This window comes from Metopolophium dirhodum, chromosome 5 (assembly GCF_019925205.1).
Source record: "Metopolophium dirhodum isolate CAU chromosome 5, ASM1992520v1, whole genome shotgun sequence".
In the NCBI taxonomy this organism is placed as follows: Eukaryota; Metazoa; Arthropoda; class Insecta; order Hemiptera; family Aphididae; genus Metopolophium; species Metopolophium dirhodum.
The window spans coordinates 13,763,043-13,775,453 of NC_083564.1; the positions used below are offsets into that span (position 1 = coordinate 13,763,043).

The following is a 12,411-nucleotide window of genomic DNA, read 5'->3' on the forward strand; positions in this document are numbered from 1 at the left end:
ATTATAACGTGGCCGTGAGATTAAAATAACATTTTATGCGCATGTATTTTGTAAATGTAGGTACTTAACTATTAAATGTTGACATATTATTAGGAAGTTGTATTCGTGAATTATACAATTTGATATATTTAATAACTTTATCTCAGTTTTTGTTTTTATAACTTGGTATAAATTCTTGTCCCTTGATTATTCGATAGTCATCAAGCTGTTATATAGGCAGTGAAAACTAAGTAATTAGGTGGGTACAAGCGTTTTTAAAAAGAATTAACTAACATATTACTATAATAATAAAACTACGTTATTTAAAATCATATGCTAGGTAATGATTTCGCTTAAGAAGTGTGGATTAGGGTTTTTTTTTATAAATGTCACAAAAGCAATTATGTAACTTCCCAACATCCGGAACTACCTATATTATATTTAATATGGTATATGAATTTGAAAAATAATTATTTTTTATCACATCTATTACACATATGTAATAATAAAAAACGGAAATTATTAAATAGATAAGTATCCAACTATTCATACAAATATGAATATTGATAAATAAACCGAAAATCTTGTTATTATACTTTGTACAGTTTGATCACCTACGTCCCATACTGTTGTATTTTATAATAAAAAAAAATGAAGATTTGTCGCTTACTCGTACTAACTGTCTTCATTACGTTAATATGTAATTTAAAGGTAAACATGTAATTCCATTACATTTTTTATATTTAGTTTTAAATTTGCTATAAAAATTATTTAAAGTACCTATAAATCGTGTATACATTATTTTTACTTGATTATTCATTGTTTATGCACATTTAAAACTAATAAACAATAATTAACCATACGGTGCACCACAGTATACTTTATTCTATAATTATAAGTTTGATTGTATTATTGACAACTATAGCTCAAAAATAAAAAAGGAAAATAGGGCTAAAATAGTTTTATAACTTACAGCACGCATTATATGAAATTAAAATGTCATTGGTAAATATAAAAGTATTTTAAGATTTATTATTAAAACAATAAAGAGCACCGTAGATCGTAGGACTTTTGAGTTTATGGAAGTTTAGGAACATAAATTATTACATATCCCTCTTTACCTACAACCTAATCTTTTTATTTGTACTTATTTCAATTTTTAATTATTTTTAGGGTCAAAAGCCGACAAGAAAAATTCAACCAAAATTCAATAGGTTTTTTGGAAATATTTCACGTGAGTGTTTGAAAGAACATCGCGTCACTCCAGGTGAATATAATTAGGTATATTTAGTTCATAGGAATACATGCTTGTTTCTAAATGGTGTGATTTGTATTGTGAAATTTTATTTTTATCAAACTATTCAATTATTTAATATACGAGTATAGTGAGTATAGTTACAGACCTACCGTCGATATAATTGTAGTATATATTATATTATATTAATATATTATATTTATTCTGATTACACTACAATTTCAGCTGTGTATATTGTATACTATATAATATTATGTACCTATATTATATATAAGTGGCGTGTCCAGAGATGTGAGAGGTTAGGGGTTACATTCCCTTCACATTGAAAATTCCAGGGCACTCCACTGTTATAATATATATATAAATACACACTACTCAATCGTATATAATATAAACCTTAGAATTTGAAACTTACAGATGTGTATACAAATAATCATACCATTAAGTATTTAAATGTATAATTAAATTGTTATAATCGATTTGTATTATGTTTAGAAAGAATATTGGGCGTTTATACTTTAAATATTAATGACCGAGATGCAAAATGTTATGTTGCTTGCATGTTGTTGCGATTTAATGTGGTTTGTTTAATTTATATTATTACTTACTATAGCTGATAATAATGTTATACTACTTGTTTTGACTATTTACTGGTATTTAGTAGATATTTATCATACGTGATTTAAATCATGAATCATAATTTCTAATTTCTAAGTAAATAAGTTAATAACAAACAATTTTTTTCATCTTAATTTTCAATATAATTGATACAATTTAAATTTAAAATTACTTTTTTAATCCTGGTAAAATTGAATTTTGTATTCAGACCACTAGAAATGGAAGTTACAATGATAAGGCATTGGAACAATTGATGGCGAGACCAAATTCTAATAATGAAATTCAAACTAGTATGAAAGCAGCAATAGCAATATGCGAAAAGCAAGGCATGTACCTACTTATTTTATGTGATTTTTTTTGATTTTCAAATTTTAAATCACATTATAATAATCAAAGTTATTATTAAATGTATTATTATTTTAACAGTTGACAGAGATCCTTGCGAAAAAGCGGTTAAGTTCACAAAATGTATTTATGCACACAAAGATGAAGTATGATACAAATATATTATTAAGACATAGTTATTGATATAGTAAAAGTGAACATAATATGTAAATATATGTTTACGATTTTTTTTCAATTGTTGTTTCAGTTTATAGTTAAAAAGAAAGAAGACAGCTCTACGCCAACTGCTGATCGTCGACGGCCCTTTTCTGCTCAGGAAAAACGTCCTGTACGCCGCTCAACCATATTATGAGTCACTAAACATCACTGTCTTAAATATTATATTGTTCATACTGACTAAATTTTATCACTTTATATTTACCTCGATTGTACGATTTAATTCACGGTGTATGGTTCTAATATAATAAATAATTATAATTTATATTATATTATTTAACAATTGATAATTTTATTATAAATCGTACTGCAATATCTAAACCTGTTACTCGTACTTAACTAGGTAACTATGTATTGTAGGTATTCTATAGGTATTATAATAATCTCAAATATAAAATGTATCATCAAGTTTGTCCCCATCTAATCAAATACTATTTTTGAAACATGATCTTCGAAAGTTATCACTCCATATTAGCGGGTTATGTATAATAATTATTATAATTTATAAGTACCTAGACATTTTTGTTTAGGGATACTCAGACTATACAACTAATATAGGTAGGTACTTCATAATCATTTTTAATTATTGATAAAGGGAATGTATTATTTCTCAAAATTTAAAAAAAAAAGTAGATTATGTTTTATCTATACTTGGTGGACGGTCGTCTTATACTCTTGGAAGTTCGTCGAAATTTTCGTAACTTCAGTTAACAGTTTACTGTTTACCGTGTTTTTGTTCGTCAATATATTTTAATTTGTCCAATGTAGCTTAGATTTATATTAAATAGAGTACATGTTTATCGATCGGTCATCAAATTGATAAAATCGAATGTCCATATTGTTCTTACTTTGCGTGTACCTAAATTAGAACTCTAACAAGTATAAAGGAAAATGACAACAATACGATTTAGAATGTAAAAATAAATTATGTATTATTTAAAAAAAATAAAAAATGGTAACGGTATAATATTTAAGAAACTGAAAATTATCCATAGATAATGTAATAATATTAACATTGTGTTGGTGTACAGCGTGTTTACTTACCGCATAATTTTATTTTAATATAATAATAATATGAATTTCAGATATACGTAAGCTATAACGCCGAGCTTAAACTTTCACAATGATATGGCAACAAAATATAAATAATAACAATAATAAAACTACACGTTAGCTGGGATAAGTAAAATTAAATTGTTCACGCATAAATTATCATTGAACGATCGGCCTGGAAGTCGAACATTCTCATGACAGTTGTACGGTACCGGGGGGTGTTAGCCCACCAATAGTACCAACCATACAAACGGCGTCCAATAAACGGTCCAATAACGGCGGTAATGCTATTATAATATTGTATGTGACACGACGGCTGTACACCCGATAATGATTATAATAATAATAATATTTATGTTCACTTCTTGCGGTTGTTGTAGTAAACGCGCCCGGATGTCGTCGACTTCGGATAGCACCTGGTCATGGCGTGGCCCGTGTAACCGGGCGGACAGGAGCACGTGGCCACCCGGTTGCGGGCGTTGCACTCGGCGTCCACGCCGCACTGGCCCGTGCACACGTTCCTGCACTGGTAGTCGACGCACGTCTGGTCGTGACGGCACTCGGCGTCGACGGAGCACTCGCCGCGCCTGCACCGGGTGAGCGCGTCGCCCGTGTAACCGGGCAGGCACGTGCACACCGGCCTCTCCTTGCCGGTGACGTCGTGGCCGGGCTGGCACCGGGCGTTCTCGCCGCACGGGTTCGGTTCGCAGAGGTCGGCCGGCTCGAACGGACGGCACCGGACGAACGGGTCACCGGTCATGGTCCGCGGGCAGCTGCATATAGGCGTCGCGCCCCGCGCCTCGCAGTTGGCGTTGACGCCGCACACGCTGCCGCTGCATGGGTTCACGCACCGCTCGCCAGAGCACGCCGGACGGTCCACCGGGCAGTCGGCGTGCGACAGACACTCGGCCCGGCACGATGTGTACGGGTCGCCAAAGTAACCCTGCGCAGGATACACACACAGGTTAACGTTTGCGATGAGAGATATTATTATTATTATTATTGTTAATTAATGTTATCGATTGGCTGGGGCGGGCTGAGAATAAAAATTGGCCCCGGGGAAATAGAAAATTCAGCCAAATTTTGGGCTAATAATAAAATATTTATAAGTGATCAGCCCAAATTTATGCAAGCATCCTAAATTTTCACCAGGCCCAGGCGGGGATCGCCCACCCGCCACCTTATAGCCAGACCGCCCCCGACGATCAGTATATCCGGTACAAAATATATTTTTATTTTTATTATTTTGACTTTATTTTAAAAACAATAATCTGTAATTTATTTATTACAATAAGTTTGTATGCATAGGTACATATAATATAGTTAAGATATGAGATGAGGCATGTGAGAAAAGTAGCCACCCAAATACCCAATGACAATACTTTACTTTGGGATTTTTTTAGTTTTTATTATGAATTTTAATTATATTTATTTTTAATGGCTTGGTGTGACGTGGTAGTTACTAGTTGCGATTAATCGCAAAATGCGATCTGCGAGTAGGCACCGGCTGCTGCCACTAGTTCCCGGATGGGTGACCACCGGGGTTCTTAGTCATAAATCCTTTCTATACATACACACACGTGTCCAAGAACCAACCGTACCTTCCCCTATAGTGACAAACCTACAAAAACAGCTAATGGCCATAGTCGCCAGGCTTAAGTACCAAAAAAAAATTGTCCTCTTTTTATTTTTTTTTTTATAGATTTAGGCGCACTACGATATCTTTAGCCTGCGAGGAAAATTCTCAGGAATGGTTTCGGAATTTAATACTGATATAAGAGGCTTTGGATGGTTTGTAAGTCGAGAGCGGAAACGTTTGTATGTACCTTTGCGGTTTTTTCTACAGTGTTTATTTTTAAATCAGTATGAAGGGTGTGATTTGAGATATAGAATGGGGTTTTCGTAATTATACGAATAGTTATGGATTGGAAAGTTTAACTTTTGTAAATTTTTGAACTTTTAGACACCCCCAACCATGAATCACTTCAAATTTGAGTATAAACATTATTTTAGTAGATACCAGCTATTATTGACTTTATCATATAACCAGCGAACTGTTATAATAAGAGATTGCTTGCAAAATGTAAATTTTGAACTATGGAATACGCATGGTTTTTCAACGTCAATGCATCGTTATGATATATAGAGGTACTAAAATGCTACGTCATGGTCTTACCTTTGGACACGAACATGAAGCCCGGTGGTTGTGGACATCACATATCGCAGTCGGAGCACAAGTTCCTGGAGAGCATGCTGATGTGCACTTGTACTGTTGGCACATCTGGGATGGACCACAATCGTAGTCTGAGTCGCATTCGTGACGGCAACCAGAAGAAGGTGAACCTATGTAACCCGAAAGACAGGTGCACACCGGCACGTCGTTGATCACTTCGCATTTGGTGTTTTGGCCGCACGGGCTGGGGTAGCATAGTTCTTCTGGAAAGTTTTTGATTTAGATTTAGATTTGAATTTGAATAATAGTACCTACAATATTCTCCAATCACCGCTACCACTTTCATTTCTTTCAAAACATTTCTCTCCAAATTAAATTAAATTCACTATTTTATTGAAAATGTCGACTAGTTTTTATAGCCACAGTGATCACAAGATGTCTTCCTAAAATCTATTATTCTACTTACTTTAATTAATAGTTATAATCTAAGGTTGCTTAAATTGTATTGAATAGGAAATAGCTAGATTCCGTTTGTAAAAAACACTATAAGTAAAAAATAAATATTCAAACCTTAAAACAAAATCATTATTTTATAAATGACTATACTCGAGCTTATTTGGGGTAACTCTGGACTTAAGTCAAAAAATAAAATAAAATGTAAACTTCCGAGATCATAGTTTTACGTAAAATTTCTAATGCCCCTCCCTATATCCCTAATGATATTCTAGATACCAAATTTAAATACAATTCCATGCATGAAAAAGCAATCATTTTTAACAAAAGATTTCAAAACTGTATAGTTTCGAGTTTTAATCAAAAATATCTCTGAACACTAATAATTCCAGGTTATTAGCTTTAAAGATGACTTAGTGGAACTGGTGTTGTGATCTATATTAAACACTAAACATAATATTAGATACATTTCAAAAATAGAAAATAAAAACGTATACAACTTATTAAATAAATACAACTATTTTATAGTTTAAAGAAACATAAGAGAATGGGTTTCGAGGAATGTTTCATATTTACATGTTAAAATATTTTATAATTTTATTTAATTTTGGGGCCGGAGTGGTGCAGTGGTCACGCAGTTGACTACGACTCACACAATCATCGGTTCGATTCATAGCAAAGCGCAACCACCAAAAATCCCCATGCTGTCGTCCGATTGCGTCATCCGGTTTCCAACTATGTCCCACTCCTCTGGGAGTGAAGACCGCACATGTCTCCTCTTGGAGAAGGGGGGTAGTATCATGTATATAGTGATATATATACATAGACATATAGATCACAAGGTCCCTCTACTACCCACTTGTGATAAGCATTGACGAAGACCTTGAGGTCGTTTCAATGAACAAATAAAAAAAAAAAAAATTGAATCAAACGTGTTATACTGCTGTATATACGTGCTAGCTTGAAAAGGACACTTCCATCGAACAACTAACTTAACCAAAAAGATTGTCTAATTACCCCTCGGACTTCGGAGTAGATATTTATAACCAAAAGCATAAATTAAAATGTCGATAACATTAAAAAAGTTCTACTATATCAACGTCAAATTGTTTACGTGGGTCCATTTGGCGACAAGACACTGATGGATCACCGATATGGCGGGCTGGACAGGAACACACAGCAATATGATTCCTGGGCGAGCAGTCAGCGTTACGTCCACATTGTCCTGAGCATACGTCTTCACATTTGTAATTACGGCAAGCTTTCGAGTTTGCGCAGTCTTGATTGACTAAAATCAAATAAATTAAAAATAAAAATTAATATTGTTAATCTATTGTTATGCCGTTGCCCGTTTGCGTAGATTTCTTCTTTACACTGAATTAAAAAAAAAGAGATTTTATTCACTTCGTGTGGGTTCTAGCAAACCTTTGTTAAAATAAAAAATAAATGTTTATTTTTATTTTTTAAAACAATTATTTAAAAAACACAATTGCAGTAATATTTTATACCTATACCTAAATTATGTATACATTGTATAGAATATTACTTATTAGTTATTAGTATACCTATTGCCTATTGGTCATCGTTGTTTTTATTAGGTATGTATTGCATAATATTTGCCATTTGTGAAGTGAGAATGCGACTATAAAAAAAAGGTTAGGTTAGGTTATAGTGAAATGTATATAGATTAATTAAAAAAAAAAGTTCTGAGAATTATTTGAAGATAATATATGAAATATAAAACTTATGCAATTTTAAGATTTTTTTTTTTGAATGCAAAATTACAAGTTTTGAACGAAACCGTCTTACTAGTCCAGCTAACGTATTATACGCAGCGGTAATGATGCAATATTATACGTGTGACGAAACCGCGACAACGCCACCAAAGTTGCCAAAAAGACAAAATATTTAGAATATTGCACCTGCTAATATAATATAATATTGTGTAACAATTATTATGTTGCAATCGTTCTAATAATGTTATGATTTATGACGAATCCGCGACAAAATAATAATAATAATTTATGCGCAAACGACGCGTTTACCTTCGCACTCGCCGCGTTGACAGTAGGTCGTCGGATTTCCCCAGTGGCCGGGCAGACAGCTGCAAACGGGTCTTCCCTCGGCCACGCGGCACTGAGTGTTAGAACCGCACGGGCTTGGCGAACACGGATCCGTATACCGGCTCGTGTACGAAGTCGGGTTGTAGATGATCATACCTGTACACGCACAAATTTGATAACAATTTTTGTCGACGGTATTGTCATTTGTAATATATACTAATATAGAGTGTGGTGGCGAAGGTGGTAGAATAGGCCCCCTCAGGAAATTCCTAGTTGAAATATAGTGCAAAATCTTAATATAATTGGTTGTAGTATTTAAAAGTGAGACTTTACAAGTATGAAGTAAATATACCTATAACTAAAACAATAAGTAATAAAACGTTGCACAACATATTTATACTATATAGACGTTTTATACGTAATGAGATGATATTATAAGATACCTACACGCAATTTATGCTGCTTAATATAGAGCATATATTAAGTACCTAAATATTTTTCATTTGATTATTTTAGATTCTGGGCGGAGCGAGTGAACCCTAGTGGTTTTACTTACCTAGTGGTTTTACAATGGTGTTTATTTTATTTTTTTATCCTGTATACAAAATTTCTACAAGAAGGAGTACTTCGATTTCAACAAATAGTATCTTATCTTTTAGAAAATTGGATCAAGATGGTACTTTAAAAAGATCATTTTTCGATTTTCTCAATAATTATTTTATGCCACGAGAAAAAACATCTAAAAATTACAAAAAACCACTAAAAATGGGATTTTAATTTCCAACGCTTTTATTTATCTTTATCACCATAGAAAGGAAAAAAAATTATAATATTATAAAAATATTATAAAATTAAACTTTCAGGCTATAATAAATTTAATAATAAAAATATAAAATATCCAGACTGACAAACCGTGTCTGCTCAGAATCGTTTTTCTTATACAAATTAATACAAAGATATTATATCATTGAATTCAAGTTTAATACAATCCATTATACATTAACCCATTTGTAAACTACTGTACAGCAGAGCGACCATCCACTTCCTGCTTTTTTTAAATATTAAAGTTAAATACAATGTTTTTATTTATAAATATTATCTATATTTTTTTTAAACGTACTATTTGTTTGTACTAGTTAATTTGAAATTTGAATACTATTTTCAACAATATACATTTGAAAGAATTATATTTATTCAGAATTTTATGATTATTTACTTGATTACCTTGTGTTATATGACCGATTGTAACGGCCATAAGGCCCAGCATTCTTAAACACTAAATGGTAAAAAACAAAAAAACAAAAACAATAAATTATATTATTTCTTCGAAGCTGACAGTTGTTATTGATATATATCATATAATATAATATAAGTGTAATTTTGTTGTAACATATCTATACATCTGATACAACTAAACATACTCATCCCGACATTGACCTCAATCTTAACACCTTTAACGATAACAAGGATATTTGACTAGTTATGGGCATTAAAATATGTATGTAGGTATGCATTGTGCTGCATTTAATATTGTTGTAATTGCAGATTGTGTTTTAAATTTAGTTTTAAGACATGACATAACGTTTATAATCGTAGTTCACAGTTTTACACCATGGATCATAATGCATTTTATTCATCTTAGAAATATAGATACGTGTACCTAAAGTTTTATTTATTTCATAACATGGTATTGAATTTATAAAGTATGTAATATAATCCACCACTTACTCAGTCATCAATAAATAATTAATATAAATACAAATAATAAAATTTATTTTTTGAAATAAAATAAAATATATTTTGCAAAAAGGAACCACATACAGTATTTTAAGACACAAATAATAAAGTTCTACTCAAAATTTACAAAATAATTTGACTTAAAATCATATTTATTATAAATTTAAAATTTTACGATTTCAAAGAATAAAATGTACGTATGTGAATATCATACAATTTCCCATGTTGGGTGTGGTAGATATATTTAAACGGATAATTATTTGGTAGATTTATATTTAAATTACAATATTGCTTATAGTTGTTTCAAATATTACAATAAGCAACATTTAGACTCAAGACAAATCTAGTGTATCATTTATAATTTCTTTTATATTAAATTAAATTTATTAAAGTGAAAGTTAATAAATATAAAAATACTATTATGATATTATTATAAATAGGTACAATTTAATTAATAGTTGATGTTTCTACTGAATATAATATCATACGTAAATTAATATGATATATAATCTGTTAGTTGTTACCTAAATAATGGTTAATACTACGATGAATTTATTATAACATTAAATATTTAATAATTAGTTATAATTATATTATGTATTTTGTATCGGCTTACCACAGTCATGTTGTATCCGGACAGTATCCACCACGCACAACTAACTCTGTTCTGCCGTCGACAGGAGTTTTTATAACGTAAGACGATCCTTGCGTTTCATGGTCAAAATACGAAATATGGGCTTGACCAGTCTCGCGTGCTGCACAATAATATGCCCACCTTTGGGTTACCGACCGCCCACACGGAACAGAAAACTAAGACTTCTGTGGTGCGTCTATAGGTATATTTACATATTATATGATATGGCGAGATACCGCGACAAGACAATCGCCTAATTGACCAATTCAACGTGGCCACCAAAACAAACGCCCACAATAAAAATAAATAGTTGTTTTTTTTTGTTCTCATTACTCAGTTCTACACCTATATAATGTGTACAAAATGGCGTAGGCTATATAGGAATTGCAAACAAAAAATTAATAGTATGCGAAATATTACGCATTCGACTCGATTTTTGACGTCATACAACACCCATTATATGAATTATAAGCGTATTGCGAAAAGACTTTTCGCCAATCAATAAAATCACAACAACGTCGACTTTAGGTACAAATTGTTTTGGTCCCATGGAGCCGTTTTATTGTGTATTTGATACACTTAATAGTTATAGGTGTCTATAGGAAGATATACCGCGTGTACGCTTAGTAAGTATTTAGTATACCTACACTATACAAATTGTATGACTTTACTTAACAAAATAAAGTTTTTAAATTTTCAACTTTTTAAATATTATATTAGAGTACCAGGTAGAGGATTTAATCTGTTTATGAAATACAAAATAAAATGTTTTAGTTTTGCTTTAGATTCTGAGCGAAGCTATGAATGTATTGATTTTACAATGATGTGTGTTTTTTTTTAATTTTTTTTTTTATTTTTGTGTCTGTCATCACCTTTTAGGATAGTAAAAGTGCTTGGATTTTCTTCAATAATAACTTTTCTGATAGAAAAGTGAATCTAGTTGGTAGTTTGGGGGGTCAAAAGTAAAAATTTCCCAGTAGTTTTCACAAGCGACGTGAAAAACAAAAGACAAATTAAGGAAAAACGGGAATTTTTACGCAAAATCTGTTTTCGAGAAAATCGATTTTGGTTTTAAGTGTAACTCTAAAACAAATGACCGTTGGGACATGAAATTTTGACTGAATGTTTATATTAGCATTTTCTATACACCATAAAATTTACAAAATATTTTGACTCTTTTTGAGCTGTTTACGGACATTGTCAGTTTTCAATTTTTTTAGTTTTTTTTTCTATAAATATCAATAAATTTTTATTTGTTGGGTAAAAAAGCGTGAAAATTTAATATAAGGCTCCTGATATATCGTTCTAATAGCAGTTAAAAAATATTAAAAATACATAGGCACAATTTTTTTTTATAAGCATTTAAAGTTCAAATGTTGACAACATTTATCAAATTTATAATTTATTAATTATTTTGTGGTTAAAAATTTATAAATTTATAAATTTTTAACTTTTATGGCTAAGGATTGAAAATTTAAAACAAGGCTCCACGTAAATAGGTTATATATAAATTACTTTATTCACAATAATATCATCAAATATACCTGGTATAATCATAGGCTGACTGACCGTTTTCGCTCAGAATTGTTTTTCTTATACAATGATATTATATCATTGAATTCAAATTTAACACCATCCATTACAGTGACCCACTTGTAACCTACTGTACAGCAGAGCGACATCCACTTATCCACCTTTTGTTTCAATGAATTGTTGATGTATAAATATTACACGTCTTGTATACATTATACATATTGTATTATGTTTGATAGGTAACGATCTTTTTTTTAAGTTTAGTTAGAACGCGATATTTGATCACAAATCTATTTTATGTTATTCTGAGTTTTTATAGCGTGTTTATTTGCGAATTTAAACGTTAACGTAT

At 31.3% G+C, this 12,411-nt stretch overlaps 2 protein-coding genes across 2 annotated transcripts; one reads left to right on the forward strand and one right to left on the reverse strand.

The window, feature by feature from the left end:
• Positions 1-583: 583 nt before the first annotated feature.
• Positions 584-2,637, forward strand: LOC132945808 (uncharacterized). The gene is made up of 6 exons (XM_061015576.1): positions 584-690; positions 1,153-1,246; positions 1,730-1,815; positions 2,061-2,178; positions 2,279-2,343; positions 2,445-2,637. The coding sequence occupies exons 1-6, from the start codon at positions 631-633 to the stop codon at positions 2,547-2,549; spliced, it is 528 nt and encodes a 175-aa protein (XP_060871559.1). The 5' UTR covers positions 584-630; the 3' UTR covers positions 2,550-2,637.
• Positions 2,638-3,319: 682 nt separating this feature from the next.
• On the reverse strand, positions 3,320-10,612 carry LOC132944914 (neurogenic locus notch homolog protein 3). Its single transcript, XM_061014466.1, has 6 exons — positions 10,509-10,612; positions 9,380-9,431; positions 8,138-8,311; positions 7,207-7,380; positions 5,643-5,902; positions 3,320-4,409 (listed from the first exon to the last, which is right to left on the reverse strand). Exons 1-6 carry the CDS (start codon positions 10,515-10,517, stop codon positions 3,825-3,827), a joined length of 1,254 nt encoding a protein of 417 aa, XP_060870449.1. The 5' UTR covers positions 10,518-10,612; the 3' UTR covers positions 3,320-3,824.
• Between the last annotated feature and the right edge of the window lie 1,799 nt (positions 10,613-12,411).